Consider the following 23777-nt stretch of genomic DNA (forward strand, 5'->3'; position numbering starts at 1 on the left):
GGGGCTGTATTTGTTACAGATGCACTGATCTTACTTGGATTATATTTTAATGTGGCTTTTCCCTCTGTTCCAAGTTGCTCCTTTGCACGTCTGTGAAGGTCTTACTCTAACTTTCAGTGGGAACTGGGTGATCTTTATTGTAGTTTTTTATTGGCAAATCTCCACTCAGAAAGTCTTCATGACATGAGATTCACTTCTGAAATACTGCCAATATGTGAGCATCCCCTGGCTGCTCTCATTGGGAGGAAAGTTTTCTGAATCAACCCATATCTATAGTTGGTTGTTTATCTAATAATAATGGAAAAAATAGAGAAAAATGATGATGGAGAATAGAGAAAAAAGCAGTGCCCAAAAAGAATTTATATCTGGCTTTGAGATACATCATACCATTGCTTTACAATTGATCCTATTAATTTTGTTCACTTAGATTAATATTAAAAATAATATATATCAACTGAATGTTATGTTGCAAGGTTATAGCAAGACTTAGGCTAAGCAGTAGGAACAAAATGATTAGGGGTTAAAATATTATCATCATAGTTTACACAGTAGAGGGTTTACAGAGGAACTATTAACTTCATTCCTTGTAGCAGGACTTATTCTGGAAAATCACATGCAGTTCTTAAAATAAAATAATTCATAAATTATTCTGTGTTATTGTTAATCTATAGGTTGATTATTCAGAAGACCTGGATTAGGAAACAAGTGTTGAAGACCCTCTTTCCCTATGGCAAACTCTGAAAAACTATGATGTTACTACAGTAGGTTAAAGAGCTTAACAATTTTCAGTAACTATTTCAATGGTTCTCTACTTCTTGCTATTCTTGTCCAGACAAAAGGTTGAACTGGGGATATTCGGGCTTTCTAATTTTGCACATAAATATGACTCAAACAAATTAAGGCTCAGTCTTACCTTAAAGGAAACAATTTTGTTCTCACAGGAGAGAGTAGACATTTTCTTACACTGCACAGAGATGGTTACGGCCAGACCTCTAGTGAGGCTGTCCTTATACATATATATGATAAATATGGTCTGGGGTGCATTATCTGAAACAAACATTAATTAATGAGAACATTAGTTAGAAGAATTTTTGCAAATAAGTATTTAGGGGAGTTAGTCAAAAGATAATCCTTAATAGGCTCATTTCCAATCCCATACTCTGAGATTCAGCCACTTAGCAGGAGACTATATACAGTGATTCATACATTCTTTAAAACATATTTAAGTATGTATTATAATACAAACACAGCAGCTTTTAAAGTGTGTTAGAAATATTCTGAATTTTAAAAGATTGTCTTTAACTTTTAAACACTAAATAGAATATTAGAGCTCTATCTGTTAAGATAAAAATTCAGCATTTTTCAAGAGTGCACCATTCACTTTTCCAACTCTGCCTAAAGGCTCATATTTGAAATTCATACCCTGGAAGGCACAGTAAAGTTACACATTTTCTAAGGCACTCTAAATTTCTGGTGGAAGACAGACTTACTTGAAGTGCTTATATATTTATATTTAATGTTTAGCTTTGAAAATGTTATCAGCAGGTTCAGCTATCACCAGCAGGTATTAAGGATCCATCTCAATGGAGATCACATACAGTTAATGCTATTACAGTGAAGGGATTGATGATCCAAGGATAGGTTCAAACAGCATGACCCCTAGCACTGTCTTTATTGCATCATTTTTTCAGGCCAACTAAAAAATATGGATTCCCTATAAAGTTTCTTGTCAGTGATATTACACCACTATGACTTTTCATGTAAGCTACTGTCTATCACAGAAAATGTAAGCAGTTAAATGGAATAAGAAGAAGTAGCTTGTTATTTCCATATTTACAAATGTATATTAAAAATACCTGAACAGTCAGAATCAGGCATATCCTCAAAGACAGGTTGATTTCCCTGGTTAATGAAGAGAACTTGGTCGTTCAAATTTCGTATGATTGAGAGCTTAGGTTCAAGTTTGCCAAAGTGATCTGATTCCAGGTCTTCTAAAATGCACATGAAATCATATTAAAAATTTTTCTTCCCAAATTTACAAATAGGCATACTACACATTCAAGTTTTTAATAAAAAATCACAATTTTCTGTATTAGAAGCTAAGGTAAAATTGTACAGTGTTTTCAAATGGACTTCCAGGGGCACCTTGATTCATGTTATCACTCAGAACCACTCTATTTTTTACATCTTCAAATATCCTGCTTTGGACCACAATCTCCTATCTTTTTAGTCTCCTTAATACTTTTCTTTCACTTTGTCTAGTTTTCCTGACTCTTGGTTTTCTTCCTGTCTTTCCTTCCTTCTCTATGCAGCCTGGACCTCATGATTCATCATTTATACCCTTTTGACACTGTCTTAAATCCCAAACTCATTTGTCTTTCCACTGCAGAACTCTAAACCTGCTGCTGAATGCACTGCTGGTAACCAGTCATACAAATGTACAAATTGGTGCTATAACGAACCTTCTTTTCTGGTTCAGCATTTCTTCTATAGTCCATAGCTGCAATTTCAAGCCTTCTTTATTCTCCTCAGGATCTCTACACCATCGTCTCTGCTTTCACTTTCAGCAAATGATTTCCTGCTACTTCACTTACAAACTTAACTAAGGCATCACCTCTTATTTCCTCTACCCTTCTCGTCCCAAGGGATATGTGAAAAGGGGGCCTCTTCTGGTATCGAAGGCTAAATTCATCTGTGTGTAACATGTACTTTCAATGAGTCAATCATTCCCTCTCTTCCATCAACCCAGCAATTTTACTTCCTGGATTTTATCCTGAGGAAATAGCAGACAAACGTGTAAATATTTCTCTGTAAGAATGTTTATGGGATGACTTTGTTTTTTAATTTTTTATTTATTTGGCCATGCAGGATCTTCGTCGTGGGAATTCTTAGTTGCAGCATGCGGGATCTAGTTCCCTGACCAGGGATTGAACCCAGGCCCCCTGCACTGGCAGCGTGGAGCTTAGCCACTGGACCACCAGGGAAGTCCCTATGGGATGACTTTAATAATAGAAACAAACTGGACACAACTTAAATGTTCATCAGTCGGGAATTGATTAAATAGATTTTGATATTTCCTTAATATGAATTATCATGAATTTAGTATAATTATAATTTAAAATAATTATTAATTGCCATGGAAAGATGTCTATGTATATTATATTAGAAAAAGAAGTTTAAGTATCGTATTTTATTAATATAGATGTATAAAATATCAAAATAATAGCAATGAATATTTGAGGTTATTTTCATGTTTTAATTTTTCTTAATTTTCTTATCTTCATTGCCTAAGTTATTTATTATAAACAAATTATTTTTATAATCAGAACAACATAAAGCTTTTCATTTTGAGATTTAAAGCACCTCCATCAACAGAATCCCACTCTAAAGCCTGTCTTGTTTTTTTCCTCCTTGTAGTAGCTGAGCTTCTGGTAAGAATTGTAAGTATCATTTCCTTACTTTTCATTCACAATTCTACTCATTGCAAGCTTCTACTCACTGGCTCCATCTTTCCATCAAACTGCTTTCACCAAGATCACCAAACTCCCTGCTGCTAATTATAATAGATGCTTTCTGGCTCTTGATTTTCAAGGCTGCAAAATTCAACACAGTGCCTATTATCTCCATCTTGAAATGCTCTCCTGGGGTTCCGTGGCATTCTCTGTTTTTCTTCTTCCTCTTTGGCTACTCTGCTCTATTCTGTATTAGCTTCTCTTTCTATTGAATCCTTTAAATATAGGTATTCCTCAGAGTTTAGTCCATGACTTTTACTTTCTCATGTTACGCATTTCCTCCAATTTGTCATTGTTACTCTTATAGCTCCAGATAACATTTCTATATGTCTCTCACATCATGTGCAGCCCAAACTTTTTATCCTGAGTTTAGAACCACATGTCCAAAAATCTACTGGACATCTCCACTAGGAAGTCATACAGATAAGATCATCATTCACCATCACTAAATCTATTATCTGTCTTCCTCTTTGCCTCTCAAACCTCTTCACCTTGCTCTTCCTCCTGTTTCCTATTTCACTGACTAGTACAAATTGCCTATGTGAAAAAACATAGGCATCATCTTTTCTTTCTTTCCATCCCTTTCAAAATCCATGTCCTATTGATTTTTCCACGTTTGTTTTTAATCCATTCAGAGCTCTTCAATGGCACTCCACTGTGCCTATCTGAATTCATGTCACCATCATTTCTTAAAGGGACTACAGTAATAGCCTCTTAATTGGCAGCCCCCTTTTATTGTCCACACGGCAATTCTTTACAGAATAGAAGCTGAAGGAATTAAAATTCAATCTTAACTAAAGTTAACATTCAGAGAGATGATCATGTTATCTTTCAATTTTAATGAATGACATGGTCACCTTGAATAAAGTTTATATTTTCCATATTTCCCTTGCTGTTTGTGCCATATGACTAAATTTGAGTCTATGGAATATGAGTGGACTTAATGTTTACAACTTCTAAATAGAGCCTTTCTTTGAAAAGAGTAGACCTGTCTTCCTCTTATTTTGAACACTTTCTTGCTAGCTGGGATATAGATTCGGGAAGTGTGATGAAGATTTTCAAGTATGTAGATGACTTCAACAACTAGGGGATGATGGAAGAGAAAAAGAAAAAGTTTAGATTCCAATATCATCAGGCTGTATCCAGTCATAATAATACTGAACTGCTGCCTACTTGGCTTTATATTCAAAAGAAGTTTTTTTTTTTTTAAATCTTATCCAGTTACTATATTTTGGGATCTCTTTGTTACAGAGAACTAATCTGTATCCTACATCATACATATTGTGCTTAATGAATCCCCAAAACCCAAACATAAGGTTGAGATTCCATATATCAGAATAAGAGAAACTTATGGATCTGCATCCTATTTTTCATTCCTCTCTCATTATTTTCCTACTGCCGCTCTATTCCCATTCTGAATAACTCGAGTCCTTATACATGCCACGCTTTCTTTTGCATCTGATATTTGCATGTGTTCATCTCTCTGCCCAGAATACCTTCTCTTGGCTAACCCCTATTGACTTTTCAATTCTGTTCCTCCTTCAAAATGCCCTCCCAGAATCAACTAGACCAAGTTAGGTGCCCTTCTAGGTGCTCCCATGGCATCCCCGGCCTTTGTAACACTCCACATTCCAATTGCCTTCCTAATGTGCCTGCTTCTCCCATTAGAACTGTGTTTTGCTCACCATTGTATCGGAGTGCTTAACATAGCACCAGAGATACAGATGCCAGTACTTGCTGAATCAAGTAAAAAGGTGTAGAGCAATCTTTCAGAAACATGAGGAGCTATATGACAATAGTATCTCAATAAATCTGGAGAAAGAAACCTGAAGGAATAGCATTTTTCAAAAGTTCCTGTTTTCTATTTTTGGTCTAGTAGGGATCACATTAAGAATGGGGAAAGTGCTATTTTTAAGGAAAAGTATGAGAAACTGGTGACCTTGAATAATTTGGGGGTCTGTTAGAAGATCATAGGCTTTATATGGGTATGAACCTCTCTGAATGCCAGAGGGACAAGGGTTGGGGACATTCACTTCTTAGGAAGATGTACTGACTTAGCCTCACTGGTCTGTCTGCTCTACCCTCCCCCTTCTCCACTACTTCCAGAATTGCCTGCACCCTGGGAGCCTGCCAGGCTTCTTTCCAGACCATTCTGAGGGGGAGGGTTGAAGAAGGAAGATGTTCCTGATTTTAGGCAACAATTCTCATTCTTCAGTACCCTGTTCTTATATACACCAGAGAACCCATGACTTTCTGCTAATCTCAGGATCTGTGTAACAGGCAAGGTCTATTTTGGAGATTCTAATAGCTGAGAATTTCCTAAGCTGGGAGAAACATATTTTGTTGGAAATTCTTTTTTGTATCCCTTATAGTTGTCTTTATTCCGAGGCAGTGCTGTGAGTCCACATTCCTTTGAGGGAATATTAGCTTCTCAAATAGACTGGTATCAGTTTCTATCAGCTGAGAATGGTATTATGGATGTTTACTCAAGTAGCTATTTATTTTGCAAAGAAAGAGAAATAAAGTTATACTTTACCATCATTTTCAGCTAAAGGGGGAAAAAAAAGAAACAAAATATGTTAATTCTATATTTCAACTCAGAATGTCCTCTCACAAACCCTTCTATTACTCTTTTCTGCCCCTCTGTATTTTTTAACCCATGTCTTACTGCTGATGGCCTTTGCTGGCCTCCATAAAAATATATAATCATCCAAAAGCTCCCATAAAATGAAGCTAATTAGACTTGGTATGTTCTCGGGTATGGTAGGTATAAAACCTAAATCTAGGTTTCATAAATTTAAATTTGTAGCTAAAAAGAAATTTTATAAAGTGATAGCTTTTAATCTTAAATTTATTGCTTCGATGGAAAGTCACCAAAGAACTTTCTAAGAAGCTTTCAAGTGAACCCCAACTGCCCAAGGAAGATTAATCATAAGAATCTGTTTCTATTTGTCAAACGTATTTACATAAAATAACTCACAGAACTCTAGATTTAAGATACATATCTCTTATGTAATTTGCCAGTTTTGCTTTGGGAAATTGTATTACCCAAATGTATCCGATTTTGTGGGATTTTCATGACATGTACCTGCAGCCACCTTCTGGGTGGGCTACTATGAACTAAATGTCGGGACAGGTGGCAGGACAAAGTATTGGGACCTTGGACATACTACGATTAATTTCTAGAGGCCCAATATTTTTTTCCAGAGAAGTGTGTATATTACAATGGAATCTGGTAACAAAAAACAAGTGACTTAATAGTTTGCCTATAACATCTTTTCTAGTTGAATTGTTGTTCAGTTGCTCAGTCGTGTCCGACTCTTTGTGATCCCATGGACTGCAGCATACCAGGCTTCCCTGTCCTTCACTATCTCCTGGAGCTTGCTCAAACTCTAGTTGAATACATGTATTTAAACCCTGTATTTGGTTTAAATATGTTTTGAACTTACCTACAAAATAAAGTGTATTGTCAATAAATTTCATTTCCACAAAGCTGATGCAATAATCTACTTGTTCTGCAGCCATCTTTATGCCTAATGAAAGCAAACAGTCATCTGTTAATAGGTAGTGATTATTCCTTTTACACAAAAGGAATCTTTTACCACTTACTGCCTTGTTCTACCTCCAATTTCAGAAGTCCAGCATGCTGATGAACACTCTGGACATTTAATAAATGCCAGGAGTCTTCAGTTTATGAATGCATGTGTTCAAATGTTCTCTTGCAAACCATTAGATATTTGAAATCTAGATAATGGAAGTATATTCTCATTAAACAGTGTTTTAAAGGAGGATAAGTAGTCCATTATTGAACTGATTTACTATTCCAGTATTTTGTTGGAAATATACATATATTATCGGTATAAACATAGGATGCCAGAAACATCTAATCCTGTCCTTTAACTAGGGATTGGTTCCATCTCTGCCTTACAACCAATGGGATTCTGTGAGTGAAAGACTGAAGACTGTGACTTCACTGTCAAAGTGCTAAAGGTGAGGCAATGCTAAAAATGGTGTTTCTGCCTGGGAGTGGGGGTGAGGTAGAAGGAGGTTGAAGGCTCTGCATCTGATGGCTCCCTCTCTGAGCCAGAGGAGCTTTTGATCTGGAGTCTGGACTGGACTATGTTATGCTTTTAGCACAAGTAATACATAAATACAATCTTTCTGTTAAAAAAAAATCAAATAATACAGAATTTGAAAATGCCAAGAATTTTTTTTCTCTTTTCCTCTGTTCCACCCCACCCAACCTCACTCCAAAATGCTGTATATCCTTTCAGATCTTTGTTTATGGAGCAAGGGTTCTAAGTCTGGGAAATCTGTGAACTTGGATGGGGGAAAAAAACCACACAAATATTTTCACCAACTTCTAACTGAAATTTAATGGTTCCTTCCATTATGCTGCAGGAAACAAATCACAGTATTATTCACAGTATCTGTGACTACCATTAATAGACATACATATTTTTACTGTATTATAATTGTTGCAGAGATCTTGAAATATGGCTCATTACTACTTTGAAACATATGGAAGTTATTATTTTCAACGTGACATCTTGTTATTTAATGTGTTAATAAAGATTCACATATAAACCTATTAAAATTTGTTAAATTTTTTTGGTAACTCTTTAACTATGAAGGATTTCCTTTCTAACCCTAAGTATTTAATTTTATGCATATAAAAACATGATTCTTAAAAGGGCTCCACAGACTCGCCAGACTGGCCATGGGACGGTCCATGTCACAGAAATGATTAAGAAATTCTACTCTAGACTTCAGAGGTCCATAGCTCCCTGAGGACAGTTATGGTTGGTCCTCCAAGGAAGACGGTTAGGACAAAGTTGTCAATTATACACCTATACTTAGAGGTGACTCAAATTTTTTCTAGCACAGTTTGCTAGAGGCCAAACATGTATAGAAGAAGGAGGAAATTAAAACCCAGTTGAAAACACTTAATTCATATTGCTGCTGCTGCTGCTGCTGCTAAGTCGCTTCAGTTGTGTCCGACTCTGTGCAACCCTGTAGATGGCAGCCCACCAGGCTCCTCCGTCCCTGGGATTCTCCAGGCAAGAACACTGGAGTGGGTTGCCATTTCCTTCTCCAATGCATAACTCATATTAAGCTAATATAAACTAATTGTTATCTGGTGCCTACTTTTGTTACTTTTTATTATGGAAAATTTATACATATTGTGAAATGATTACCACAGTAAATCTAGTAACAATCTGTTACTGTACAGTAGCAAATTTTTTTTCTTATGATAAGAATTTCTAGGATAATTTATTAGTAACTTTCAAATTGGTAATAAAATATTATTGACTATAGTGCATACGCTGTACTTTACATCCTATAACTTATTTATAACTTGAAGTTTGCACCTCTTGATCCCCTTCATTCATTTTGCCTGTCCCTTCCCCCTCCCCTCTGTCGACCACTAATCTGTTCTCTATGAGCTTTATTTTGTTTCATTTGTTCTTTTTTTTTTTTATTTCACATATAAGTGAAATTATAGTATTTATCTCTCTGTTGGATTTATTTCACTGCTAAGTGAAATAAATGAGTGTTATGTTATAACACTATCAAGGTCCATTCATGTTGTTGCAAGATTTCATTATTTTAATGACTAGTATTCCATTATATACACCACATCTTCTTTATCCATTCATCCATTGATGGATACTTATGTTGTTTCCTGTTCAGTTCAGTTCAGTTGCTCAGTCATATCCGACACTTTGAGACCCCATGGAGCACACCAGTCTTCCTTGTCCATCACTAACTCCTGGAGCTTGCTCAAACTCATGCCCATTGAGTCGGTGATGCCATCGAACCATCTCATCCTCTGTCATCCCCTTCTCCTCTGGCCTTCAATGTTTCCTAGCATCAGGGTCTTTTCCAATGAGTCAGTTCTTCACATCAGGTGGCCAAAGTATTGGAGCTTCAGCTTCAGCTTCAGGATTGGTCCTTCCAATGAATATTCAGGACTGATTTCCTTTAGGATTGACTGGTTGGATCTCCTTGCAGTCCAAGGGACTTTCAAGAGTCTTCTCCAACACCACAGTTCAAAAGCATCCATTCTTCGGCACTCAGCTTTCTCTATGGTCCAACTCTCACATCCATACATGACTACTGGAAAAACCATAGCTTTGACTAGACGGACCTTCATTGGAAAAGTAACATCTCTGTCTTTTAATATGCTGTCTAGGTTGGTCATAGCTTTTCTTCCAAGGAGCAAGTGTCTTTGAACTTCATGGCTGCAGTCATCATCTGGAGAGATTTTGGAGCCCCCCCCCAGATAAAGTCCTCACTCTTTCCATTGTTTCCCCAAATACTTGCCACAAAGTGATGGGACTGGATGCCATGATCTTTGTTTTCTGAATGTTGAGTTTTAAGCCAGATTTTTCATTCCCCTCTTTCACTTTCATCAAGAGGCTCTATTGTTCCTCTTCACTTTCTGCCATAATGGTGGTGTCATCTGCATATCTGAGGTTATTGATATTTCTCCCGGCAATCTTGATTCCAGCTTGTGCTTCATCCAGCTTTGCATTTCGCATGGTGCACTCTGCATATAAGTTAAATAAGCAGGGTGACAATATACAGCCTTGATGTACTCCTTCCCCAGTTTGGAAACAGTTCATTGTTCTAAGTCCGGTTCAAACAGTTGCTTCCTGACCAGCTTACGGATTTCTCAGTAGGCAGGTAAGGTGGTCTGGTATTCCCATCTCTTTCAGAATTTTCCACAGTTTGTTGTGATCCACACAGTCAATGGCTTTAGCATAGTCAGTGAAGCAGAAGTAAATTTTTCTCTGAAATTCTTTTGCTTTGTCTATGATCCAGTGGATGCTGGCAGTTTGATCTCTGTTTCCTCTGCCTTTTCTAAATCCAGCTTGGACATTTCTGGAAGTTCCTGGTTCATGTACTGTTGAAGCCTGGCTTGGAGAATTTTGAGCTTTACTTGGCTAGCATGTGAGATGAGTCCAATTGTGTGGTAGTTTGAACATTCTTTGGCATTGCCTTTCTTTGGGATTGGAATGAAAACTGACCTTTTCCAGTCCTGTGGCCACTGCTGAGTTTTCCAAATTTGCTGGCATATTGAGTGTAGCACTTTAGCAGCATTATCTTTTAGGATTTTCCATATCTTGCCTATTATGAATAATCCTGCAAGAAACATAGTTTTGAATATATCTCTTTGAATTAGTGTTTTTGTTTTCATCAGATACTCAGAAGTAGAATTGCTAGTTAGAATAAAATAACTAGCAAACAAAATAAAAATATGATAATTCTATTTTTTTTTTTGTTTTTCATAGTGTCTGCAGAAATTTACATTTCCACCAGGAATGCATAGAGTTTCTTTTTCCACACATTTTTGCCAACACTTGCTATTTCTTATTCTTTTGATAATTTTGAAAGATATATAGATGATAAGTCATCTTTCTGATGATTAGTGATACTGAGCATCTTTTTATGTATCTGTTGGCCATTTGTATGTTTTGTTTGGAAAAATGTCTATTCAGATCCTCTGGCCATTTTTAAAGTCAGGTTTTTGTTGTTGTTTTTGCTGTTATTGGGTTGTACGAGTTCTTTATACACTTTGACTACTATTAATCCCTTATTGGATATGATTTGCAAATATGTTCTCCCTTTCAAATGTTGCCTTTTACTTTTGTTGATAGTTTTCTCCACTGTGCAGAAGGTTTTTTTTGTTTGACATAGTCTCATTAATTTGGAGTCAGAGCCTATATATATGTATTGCTGGACTGATGTCAAGGAGATGTCTGCTTATGTGTTTTTCTAGGAGTTTCATGGTTTCTGGTCTTACATTTAAGTCTTTAATCCACTTTGAGTTAATCTTTCTGTAGAGTGTAAAACAGTGGGCCAGTTTTTGAACATGGTACCGGTTTTCCCAATACAATTTGAAGAGACTGTCGTTTTCCATTGTATATTCTTGCCTGCTTTTTCATAGATTACCTGGTCATACATGTGTGGGTTTATTTCAGGGCTCTCTGTCTTGTTCCATTGATCTATGTGCCTGTTTTGTGTGTGTGTGTGTGTGTGCGCGCGCGTGCGCTAATATCATACTGTTTTGATTACTATAGCTTGCAATGTATTAAAAGTTTGAAATCAGGAGTATAATGCCTCCAGCTTTGTTCTTCTTTCTCAAGATTGCTTCAGTTATTCAAAATCTTTTGTGGTTCCATACAAATTTTAGGATGTATTGTTCTATTTCTGTGAAAAATGCCATTGAAGTTTTAATAGGGATTGCATTGAATCTGTATATTGCTTTGGCTAATACAGACATTTAAATTATATTAATTCTTCCAATTCATGAGCATGGAATATCTTTCCATTTATTTGGATCTCCTTCATTTCTTTCATCAGTGTCATATAGTTTTCGGCATTATAGGTCTTTTCCTCTTTGACTAAGTTTATTCCTAGGTATTTTTTTTTTTTGACGTAAATGGGATTGTTTTTAAATGGGATTGTTTTCTTAATTTCTCTTTCTTGTTCTTTGTTGTTAGTGTATAACAAAACAACATTTGTATACTGATTTTGTACTCTGCAATTTTACTGTATTCATTTATTAGTTCTAAATTTTTTTGTGGAGTCTTAGGGTTTTCTATGTATAAAATCATGCTTTCTGCAAATAGTGACAGTTCTACTTCTTCCTTTCCAACTTGGACATCTTTCATTTCTTTTTCATGATGAATTACCCTAGCTAGGAGGGCCCATACTGTGTTGAATAAAACTGGCAATAGTGGGTATACATATCTTGTTCCTGATCTTAAATAAAAATTTTTCAGCTTTTTGCTGTTGAGTACGATGTTAGCTGTGGGCTTGTTAAATATGGCCTTTATTATGTTGAGGTGAGATCTCTCTATACTCACTTTGTTGAGGATTTTTGTGTGTGTGTGTGAAAGGGTATTGAATTTTGTTAAATACTTTACTGCATTTATTGAGATGATCATAAAGATTTTTATCCTTTATTTTGTTAATCTAGTGTATCACATTGATTTGTGGACCTGAACAATCCTTGCATCCCTGGAATAAATCCCACTTGATAATGGCATATGATCCTATTAATGTATTGTTGAATTTGGTTTGTTAATATTTTGTTGAGAATTTTTGCATCTATACCCATGAAGGATATTAGTCCATAATTTTTTTCTGGTCTGGTTTTGGTATCAAGGTAATGGTAGCCTTATAAAATGAGTTTGGAAGCACTCACTTCTCTTTAGTTTTTTGGAACACTTTCAAAAGGATTGATATCAATCTTCTTTGAATGTTTGGTAGAATTCATTAGTGAACATTTCTGTCCTAGACTTTTGTTTGCTGGGAGTTTTTTGATAGTTGATTCAGTCCAGTCTTCGAAAACTGAGTATTTCTAGAAATTATCCATTTCTTCTAGCTTGTCTGGTTAGTTGCTGCATAATTGTTTACATAAGTGTTTTACGATCTTTTGTATTTCTTCATATCAGTTGTAATTTCTGCTCCTTCATTTATGATCTTGTTTCAGTTCTTTGTCTTTTTTTTCTTGTCTCCTTAAGGTTTGTCAATTTTGTTTATCTTTTCAAAGAACCAGATCCTGGTTTCGTTGATCTTTTCTGTTATCTTTTGGGCTTCCCAGGCACCACAGTGGTGAAGAACCAGCCTGCCAGTGCGAGAGATGCAGGAGACACAGGTTCCATCGATCCCTAGGTCAGAAAGATCCTCTGGAGAAGGAAATGGCAACCCACTCCAGTACTCTTGCCTGGAAAATTCCATGGACAGAGGAGCCTGGTGGGCTACAGTCCATGGGGTTGCAAAGAGTAGGACATGACTGAGCGCACATGCATGCACTTTGTCTTTTTAGTTTGTATTTCACTTGCTTCTGCTCTGATTTTTATTATTTCATTCCTTCTGCTGACTTTGGGCTTAATTTGTTCTTTTTTAAGTTCCTTAATTGTAAAGTAGGATCATTTATTTGAGATTTTTCTTGTATCTTAAAGTAGGCCTGTATCACTATAAACTTCCCTCTTAGAACTCCTTTGGCTGTATCTCATAAGCTTTGGCATGTTAATTTTCCATTTTCACTTCTCTCAAGGTAATTTTTAAATTTCTCTTTTGATTTGTTCATTGACCCTTTGGTTTTTCATAGAGTGTTTTTTAACCTCCATGTATTTGTGAGTTTTCCATTTTTTTAATAGATGATTTCTATTTTCAAACCACTGTGATGAGAAAAGATGCTTGACATGATTTTGATCTTAAATTCATGAAACTTCTTTTGTGGCCTAAAATACGATCTATAGTGGAGAATGTTCCACACGCACTTGGGTGCACTTAAGAAGGTGTATTCTGTTGTTTTTAGCCAGAATGTTCTCTATATATCCATTAAGTTTGAAATGAGTCTTGTAGGAAGCATATAGATGGTTCTTATATTTTTATCCATTCAGCTACTCTCTGTCTTTTGATTAGAGAATTTAGTCCCCTTACTTTTTAAAAAATTTATTTAATTGGAGGATAAATACTTTACAATACTGTGATGGCTTTTGCCATACATCAACATTAATCGATCATGGATATACCTGTGTACCCCCATCCTGAACTGCCTTCCCACCTCCCTCCCCACCCTATCCCTCTGGGTTGTCCCAGAGCACTGGCTTTGGGTGCCCTGCTTCATGCATCAAACTTGCACTGGTCATCTATTTTACACATGGTAATTACATGTTTCAATGCTATTCTCTCAAATTATCCCACCTAGTCCCCTTACTTTTAAGATAATTATTGATCGGTATGTACTTATTGCCAATTTGTTAATAGTTTTCTGCCTGTCTGCCTGTTTTATCATTCCTTTTTGTTTCGTCATTTGATTTCTTCTCTGTTGTTTGATGACTTTCTATAGTGTTATGCTTAGATCCCTTCCTCATTTTTTTGTATGTATCTACTATAGATTTTTGCCTGGTGGTTACCACGAGAGTGATATCTAAACAGCTTATATAAAAATACATATTTTAAGTTTATAAGAAGTTTGAATGTATTATAAAACTCTACATTTTCATTTCTACCCCAAACATTTTATGTTTTGATGTCACACTTTAAATTTTTCACTTTCTATATCCCTTAATTAGTTATTTTGTAGTTTTAAAAATTACTTTTGTTTTTTAATCTTTATACTAACTTTGTAAGTGATTAATCCACTAATTTTATTATATGTTTACCTCTATAATGAGATTTTTACTTTCATCTGTTTCTTGTTCCTAATTAGTGCACTTTCTTTTCGGCTTAAGAAAGTCCTTTTAACATTTTTTGTAAGACTGGTTTAGTGGAGATGAACCCCTTTAGCTTTTGTTTGTTTGAAAAGCTATTTATTTTTTTCCAGTTTTGAATGATAAGACTTTCCAGGTAGAGTATTCTTGTTTGGAAGTTTCTTCCTTTCACCAATTTGAATATATCATGTTACTCTTTTCTGGCCTGCAAACTTTCTTCTGAGAAATCTGCTGATGTTCTTATGGGGCTTCTTTTGTATGTAATAAATTGCTTTTCCTTTTGTTGTTTTCAAGATTCTCTCTTTAACTTTTGATATTTCAATTATAATGTGTCTTGGTGTCTTTGGATTTTTATTTTTTTGAAACTCCCTGGATTTCCTGGATCTGGGCGTCTGTTTCATTCCCCAGGTAAGGGAAGTTTTCAGCTATTATTTTTTCAAATAAGTTTTCTGCTCCCCTTTCTCTCTCTTCTCCTTTTGAGAACCCAGTAATGTGAATGCAATTTGGCTTGATGTTTGTCCCACTGGTTCCTTAACTTCACTTTTTAAAATTTGTTTTCTATTTTGCTGCTCTGTTTGAGTTCCACTGCCCTGTATTCTAGATGACTGATTCTTTCTTTGCTTCATCTAGTCTGGTGTTGAGTCCCTCCAGTGTATTTTTCAGTTTAGTTGTTGTCTTCTTCAGTCGGTGACTTCTGTTTGGTACTTTCGTCTATATTCTGTTTGTTGAGGTTCTTACTGAGTTCATCCATTCTTCTCCTGAGTTTGATGAGTATCTTTATGACCATTACTTTAAAATCTTTATCAGGTAAATTACTTATCTCCATTTCATTAAGATTTTCTTCTGGGGTTTTATCATATCCATTCCTTTGGAACATATTCTTCTCATTCCTCATTTTGCTTGACTTTCTGTATTTGTTTTTATATATTAGGCAAAATAGTTCTCTCTCCTAGCCTTAAAGGCATGACCTTGTGTAAAGATGAACCTTATTGTTTAACCTTGCCTTAGTTCTCAGCGGTCACTCAACCTATGTGGTTGTATATGCCGCCTGATTTATTCTTGATAGGTCCCAAGTGTTGAGGGACCTGTGAGTATTTCAGAGTGAGAGACCTCAGTTATCACCTAGCTTCAGGCTGATTAGAAGCCAGACTCCCAGGCAGCAGTTTTTAAGGTATGTAAATATATATTGCCCTGTGGGACTACAATGATAAATTCTGCTAGCCTCCAGAGCTGGCCATCTGAAGGTGTCCTTTTGACTACAGTTGGCAAAAACCAGGGCTATCGTGTGTGTGAGATCCTTTCTCGTAGGTGCCAGTGAACTGCAGCAAAGCCAAAGATGAGTGCAGAGATGGTTCCTCCATGGCTTTTAGATGAGATAAACGTGAAGTGTGCTCCTCAGCCTGAAGCTCCAGGACAAGTCGTTAGTCCCTTTTCACAGGGACACTGGAGGTATATTTCAGTCTGCTGTCTGTGCAGCACCCTGAGGGTGGTAGTCTTCTGAGAACTCCCCGTTTGATTGTCTCAGATTCATGGGACCTAGAAATGCCTTCCCTCCAGCCACCAAAATTAAGAGGCCTAGGAGCATTCCCCAGTGTGGGCTGTGTACACCTGCTGGGCCCTGGCAGGGCCAGGAGAGAAATATGGGGGTGCAGTGTGCCCAGTGGTATTAGCACATTATAGGGAGAGTGCCAAGATGGCACTCGTCTGTGCCAGTGCTAGCAAGATAGAAGGAAATTGTCAAAACAGCACGTGCCAGTGTCTTCATCCAGGTCGAGAGAGTACTAACAAGCTCCTGCACCTTCCTCAGATGCTTTAAGATTAGCAAATAACTCTTCCTTCACATTTGGTCTGGGTGCTTTTCAAACTGCTACTTTTATGATGGGTCCTATAGTAAATAAATCTGCACACAAGCCCTTTAAGAGCAGAATCTGTTTCCTATAGCCCCGTGGTTCTCCTGGATATAAACTCTACTGATTTTCAAAGCCAGATGTATTGGGGGCTTATCTTTTTGGTGTAGTTCTCAAGGGCTGGGGGGCCCGATGTGGGGCACTGACTTCTTGCTCCTCAGGGAATAGCTCTGCTTTGTTATCAGTCTCTGTCGTGGGTTGCTGCACCAAAGTGGGGTTCTTGGTGAAACCATGTTTCTCCATCTCCTACCCATCTGGATGTGGCTCTATTATCCTTTCTTGTGGAGGAGATTTCAGCTAGTTTTTAGGTCTTTTTCAGAGGGAATGGTTTATATGTAACTGTAGATCTGTTGTCTGTGGCAGGAGGTGAGTTCAAGATCTTGTGAGGCCACCATCTTGAACTGACTGTCCATTTGGTGGCTATTTAACAGTTTTATCTAGATTCAGTTCATATATAATATATAAGCATACATATATGCATATATACACATATGTATGCTTTTTATTTTACATTTATTTTATTTTTTAGAGACCCACATGATTCTCCATAAACATTGTTTAAATTAAAAAAACGACAGGAATTGAGAGAGTATCACTGAAATATACGCATTACCACATGTAAAACAGATAGTGGGAAGCTGCTGTATAACACAAGGAGCTTAGCCTGGTCTCTGTGATGACCTAGAGTGGTGGGGTGGGAGTAGGCAGAAGGGAGGCTCAAGAGGGAGGGGATATACATATATATAAATATACTTATGGCTAATTCATGTTGCTGTATAGCAGAAAGCAACACAACATTGTAAAGTAATTATCCTCCAATTAAAGAAAAAAACAAGAGAAAGAATGAGCTTTTGGAATATCTAAGTGCTTTGATGAAAGGTATCAAGGCAAAGCAGGGGTGGGGATATTGAAAATAACTGGCTTGAGATTTCCAAAGAAAATTATATCTTCTAGACAATTTCATAAAAATATGGCCTCAAATATTTTAACATGGTTTGTAAATATATCCTTTATTATTTTTTCCCCTGTTAGAATGTAAATTCCTTAAGAGTAGGAATATCATCAGCTTCAGTTTTGTGAACCTGGTGCGTAGCAGACATCTGATAAATGCTTGCTGAATGAATGAATAAATATCTAAAATTATAATAAAAATAATGCCACAATAACCTGTTTGTCTCAAGAGTTTCTGAGATGTTTAAAGAATAGCCTCACTTACAATATGCCAACGTGAAAGCAGATGTTTTTACCAGGTAGAAGAGACACTTCTATGTGGCAATAGAGTTAGCAGTTCACAACTCACTTGGCCTACCAGCTTTGAAACTATCATTCTAAACAAACTATTTAATTTGGAGTTCACACATTTCATTTTGCCTATAAAGTGAGATTATTATTTTTATTTTAAATTAGTTTGATTCTACCTAGTTCAATTCAAATAAACGCAATTTGCAATGTAGTTAAGTTTGCCAAAAGCTTGAAAAGGAGAATAGACTAAAGAACTTGAACTTTTTTTTCTGAAAGTACTGACTTATTTTCAGTAGAAGAAAGACATGGTGAAATTTATGTTTCAAAGGGCTCTCTCTGGCACCAGTATAGAAAATAGATTTGATGAGATATTAATAAATTTGGACAGAGGCCAGAAAACAGCTGTAGAAACAGTTTGAACAAGTTAAGAGTTGATGAGGCTACAAACTAAGGCAGTGGCTGCAGGCATGATTCAAGAGAGATTAAACAGCATTTTTTAGCTGATTAGTTGCAGCTCAAATGGAAAAAGGAGGAACTGAGGATGACTTCAAAGTTTCTGGGCAAACTGTTGAGTGATTACCTCATTAAGAAAACAGAATGAAAGACAGGCTTGAGTAGAAAATTATTAAATCAGTTTTGCAAATCTAAGAGATAAGTATCACAGAAGTCAAAAAACAAAGGAACTTCAACAAGAAGCAGCTGCTTGGAGTCAGAAGCTGCAGAGTCCATAATTTAGATACAAGCTTAAATTTGTTCATCGAATTTGGCAATTAGAAATTTTTGATATCAGTAGAACAGTTTAGGGAAAGTGGAGGAAGGGAAGGCAAGTGGACAAAGATCTAGAACAGAATGGGATGAAAAAAAAGTAGAGACATTGAATATAAACTGTTCTTTTAGGAAGTTTAACCATAAAGAGAGAGGGTGGCAGTTACTGGGGGATATATAACTCGCGAATTACAATTTCTGGCTCCAGATCCACAGTCCCAACTGTAGGATGTACTAATGAATTACCTTCTCAAGTATGTCCAAATAACCTGTCCCGAACTGAAACCTGGGCTTCCCAGGTGGCAGAGTGGTAAAGAATCTGCCCACCAATCAGGAGACACAGAGATGCGGGTTTAATCCCTGGGTTGAAGATTCCCTGGAGTTGGAAATGCAACCTGCTCTAATATTCTTGCCTGGAAAATTCCACAGACAGAGGAGCCTGGGAGGAGTCCATAAGTTTGCAAAGAGTTAGACACGAACGACCTACCCAAGGAAACTGAAACCTGGGAGTTCTTCTCAATTCCTTTGTTTAAACTTCTCCTGTCTCAAAAATACCATAGATTATAACTCAGAAATGTGCCTAGAATTTGGTGTCTCCTCTCCATCTCCACCAGCACTATTTTAAATCTAGCCTTTGTCATTTCTCATATCTTCTATTTAAATTTCCTCTCCTTGCTTTTCTTCCTTTCAGACTCTCCCTCACTCCACTGTCCAGCCAGTTATTTCCCATCAGGCCAAAATTTCCCCTCCCTTTTTTGCCTGCCAAACCCTTCTTCACTGTTTATCCTTTAAGTCACAGCTCAAACATTTCCTCCAGGAAAACTGACTCCTCCACACTTAGCTAATCCTTCTCTTATCATGGCCAAAACGCCCTCCCTGTGTTCATGCTTCTAAACTGGTTCTTATTACCCTGAATTAAGATTACTTTGATTACAAATAGGTCTGCCCATCTTCAATCTGAGTTTATTTAAGACAATGAGATGCCTTTTGGGTTTTGAATCTTCAACACCTGGAAAGAGTTTATCACACAGTAGGAGCTCAAAAAATGTTAAATAAATGTTTGCTATGATAAACGTTGTTGCCATGACAACACTGTGTAAAGAGACTGGTAGAAATTTTTTTTCTATCTTAAAACTTTAACTCTGGGACTTCCCTGGTGGTCCAGTGGTTAAGAATCCACCTTGCAATGCAGGGGACATGGGTTTGATCCCTGGTCAGGGAACTAAGATCCCACAGACTGCATAGCAACAAAATCCACGAGCCACAATTGTTGATCCCATGCTTCAGAGTCCGAAGAAACTAAGACCTGACACAGCCAAAAAAAAGTAAAACAAAAAAACTTAAACTCCATCCGAAAGCCACTAAGAAAAGGAAAGAATAGGGAGGTCTGAAGACAGATTTTTAAAAATAGAATTTCTCAAATATTCTTCTTCTTTTTTTCTCTAGTATTAATAGTTTTACTTTCTCTTTTATTTCATGCAAGTGTTTTTTTTGAATTCTTTATTTTCTTAGCACTTTTTTTTTTGTTAGATCTTAAAACATCTAGATTACAAGTATTCTTCTTCCTCTCCCACTGCCCTCAATTTTCCTCTTTTCCTTTCTCATCCATGTTCCTTTGCTTTCTTTAATCTATAAAAATTATAAGTCGCATCAGATAAAAATGCTTTGAATATTTCAGGCTAAGATTCCGAGATTATTAACTTTTTCTTTTTAAAGAGTTATAAACTACTCCAGACAGATCCTTCCAGGAATATGCAGGGATAATTGATTCTTTGCATCAATAAAAAGTTTTAGTTATACAAGCCTTGGAAACTAGCCAGAGGCTAGTGAATGGTAGAAAATCATTCATCTATCATAAATGGTGATTAAACCACATATGTTCCAATCTTTTCTGGGGTAAATCATTTAATTCTGAGGGCCTCAGTTTCCTCATTTGGACAAGAGAGTGTTTAATGGTCAATATTTGAGTTTTGTTTTTTTTTTCTCCCAGCTCCAGCAGTCTATAATTCTAGATTCTAGTTAAGGTAGCAGAGAAAGAGCCATTAATATGTGGCAAACACCCTAGTAACCACTTCCTCATAATTCAAAAACAATACGTACCAATGGAATATTTATTATATAACCAGCTTTATTAAGCCAATGGGAATTTAAAAACATACTATCAGATTAAAAGTCAAAATGTCTTGAAATTGAAAAGTAATAATGATTATGTTTACCTTTGCTGTGGAATTCCAATTCTGTGGAATAGGTACGGGATGCAATGAGAAAGCATGTTACCTAACTAATTCCCTAAAATCAGGTAGTTGATCACCTCGACAGCAACAAGGTCAAAATAGAACTCTTCAGTTCTATAAGTCATTTTGTCCTTCAAGATTTTGCCATCTTAATGAAGGTAAGTATGTGGGCATGGTAGAGGTGGGGAGTGGAAGAAGACTCAGGTAAAAATTTAGGTAAATATTAAATGATAAAAGGTATACAGTATACAATCAACTGTTAAATACAGACTCATAGCAAGAAGCCAAAATAGAACTGCTGGATTGACCTTGTGTGAAAAGGAGAATTGAATTTAATCCTGATTGTTTGATTGAAGAGATGGAGTACAAGGAAGAGCATTTAGGTGATAATTAACACCATACTGTGGTAAGAGGTGGACTGAATGGAGATATTTTTTTGACTGTAGTGGAACAACTCTGCTGTCCTTCAGTGAACACAAGGTAGGGTGGGTTAGACTATAGAGGGCTTGGAAAAATCACATAGAACATATTTAACCTCATAGGCAATAGGAAAGCAGATTACTGAGCTGGCAATGACACGACGAAAAAGACTAGAGACAGGCTGTGAAACTATGATAAGAATTCATGAATGAATTAATATAAGAATTCATAATATTTACATAGGGATATTATGGACAAGCCAGATTTAAAAAGATATTTTGAAGGAAGATTTAATAGAATTTGAGATAGCTATTCTATTATATCTTCCTTCAAAATATCTTTTTAAATCTGGCTTGTCCTTAATATCGAGTTGGACTGTGAAGAAAGCTGAGCACCGAAGAATTGATGCTTTTGAACTACGGTGTTGGAGAAGACTCTTGAGAGTCCCTTGGACTGCAAGGAGATCCAACCAGTCCATCCTAAAGGAGATCAGTCCTGGGTGTTCCTTTTGGAAGGAATGATGCTAAAGCTGAAACTCCAGTACTTTGGCCACCTCATGCGAAGAGTTGACTCATTGGAAAAGACTCTGATGCTGGGAGGGATTGGGGGCAGGAGGAGAAGGGGATGACAGAGGATAAGATGGCTGGATGGCATCACCGACTCAATGGACATGAGTTTGAGTGAACTCTGGGAGTTGGTGATGGACAGGAAGGCCTGGCGTGCTGCAATTCATGGGGCTGCAAAGAGTTGGACACCACTGAGCAACTGAACTGAACTGACTGAGATAGCTACATGTAGGCATGGGCTTTGGAGAAGGCAATGGCACCCCACTCCAGTACTCTTGCCTGGAAAATCCCATGGGCTGAGGAGCCTGGTAGGCTGCAGTCCATGGGGTCGCTAAGAGTCAGACACGACTGAGCGACTTCACTTTCACTTCTTCACTTTCATGCATTGGAGAAGGAAATAGCAACCCACTCCAGTGTTATTGCCTGGAGAATCCCAGGGGCAGGACAGCCTGGTGGGCTGATGTCTATGGGGTCACACAGAGTTGGACACAACTGAAGTGACTTAGCAGCAGCAGCAGCAGCAGCAGGCATGGGCTTCCTGGTAGCTCAGATGGTAGAGAATCTGCCTGCAATTTAGGAGACCAGGGTTCGATCCTGGGGTTGAGAAGATACCCTGGAGAAGAGAATGGCAACCCACTCCAGTATTCTTGCCTGGAGAATTCCAAGGACAGAGGAGTTTGGTGGGCTACAGTCTATGGGGTTGCAAAGAGTCAGACACAACTGAGCAACTAACACACATACACAGATGGCATAAAGAAGAATTTAAGTGTCCTGTTTTTGTTATTCATACTTCCAAATGAAGATATTACTCAGCCCTTTCCTTGCTGTGAAATAAAATTCTCCTGGGGAATGCTATAATATGGTACAATGTAGCACAGCATAAGGGTGCTGATGCAGATTCCATCAAGATTTCGTATTAATTTTTTGTTTGTTTTTAAAATAGTTGATTCAGAGTTGAGGCTCCCTTTAAAGAGAAGCTTATTTATTTTAATATTCTAAAGCAGTGATTCTTGGGGGTTCATGAGGTCAAAGAAATTTTCATAATAATTCTAAGATGTAATTTGTAATTTTCACTCTCATAAGTGTACACAGTAGAGTTTACCAGGGGCTACATTTTGTGTGATATTGCATAGACTGAATGCAGAAGCAGATGAGAATACACCTGTTTTTTTTATTAGGCCAGATTTGTAAAAGTGAAAACAATTTCACTCTTCACAGGAGATTTTTTTGCAATATATAGTTATCCATAATTTAAAATGTTATTTAGTTATTTATGCTAACATGTCATGTGCCTATTGTTATCTTCAAATAAACAGGTCATTATTTTTTACAATACTCAGTTTTAATTTCTAATATAGCAAATGACAGTAATACAATAAATAGCCCAGAGAAACAAAAATTCTTCAGGATCCTCAATAATTTTTAGGAGTATCAAGAGGTCATGGGATCAAGATGTTTGAGAACATTTCCTCTGAAGTGATACTCTCCAAGAGTGGCTGAAAGAGAGAAAAAGATTTTCCTCTGACTATGCTATGTTCCTTATGTTGTTACCAACTAGTCTTCCATCATAGTGATGTGAGAGAAGTTAAATTCCTCTCAATCGCTTTTCTATCTTATCACTTCCCATCTCCATACTTGAGTTTCTAAATAGCAAGTAATGATATTTCTTACCTGTGCTCAATAGCTTCTTAGGAGAGGAAACGTGATATGAAAGGTTTGAGGTCCCTTTCTTTTCCTTACAGAAGACGGCAGCCCCTTCAGCAGCAGAAGCAGGCAGCCAGGAGCGCTGAAAGCATTGGAGAGCAGAACTGTCTGCCGGTCCGGATCCGACTGCCGTCTGGGAAGGAGGGGGCGTAGCACTCGAGAGAAAGGAGGAAGAAGGTGGAGGGAGGAGACT

At 37.0% G+C, this 23777-nt stretch overlaps 1 protein-coding gene across 2 annotated transcripts in view; it reads right to left on the reverse strand.

Annotated features, from left to right (window-relative positions):
- The window catches only part of IL18 (interleukin 18), a 25696-nt gene extending 1967 nt beyond the window's left edge, over nt 1–23729 (reverse strand). The window contains exons 1-5 of one of the 2 annotated variants that reach the window (XM_010830332.1): nt 23552–23729; nt 6962–7045; nt 6049–6060; nt 1857–1988; nt 914–1047 (exon numbers count right to left, since the gene is read on the reverse strand). In XM_010830332.1, the coding sequence (XP_010828634.1) occupies nt 914–1047; nt 1857–1988; nt 6049–6060; nt 6962–7037 (354 nt within the window). In that variant the 5' untranslated portion in view covers nt 7038–7045; nt 23552–23729. Of the gene's footprint in view, nt 1–913; nt 1048–1856; nt 1992–6048; nt 6061–6961; nt 7046–23551 lie in introns of both variants that reach the window. The other variant, XM_010830331.1, reaches the window with a different exon arrangement.
- Nucleotides 23730–23777: the final 48 nt, after the last annotated feature.

This window comes from Bison bison, unplaced genomic scaffold (genome assembly GCF_000754665.1).
Source record: "Bison bison bison isolate TAMUID 2011002044 unplaced genomic scaffold, Bison_UMD1.0 scf7180017864518, whole genome shotgun sequence".
In the NCBI taxonomy this organism is placed as follows: domain Eukaryota; kingdom Metazoa; phylum Chordata; class Mammalia; order Artiodactyla; family Bovidae; genus Bison; species Bison bison.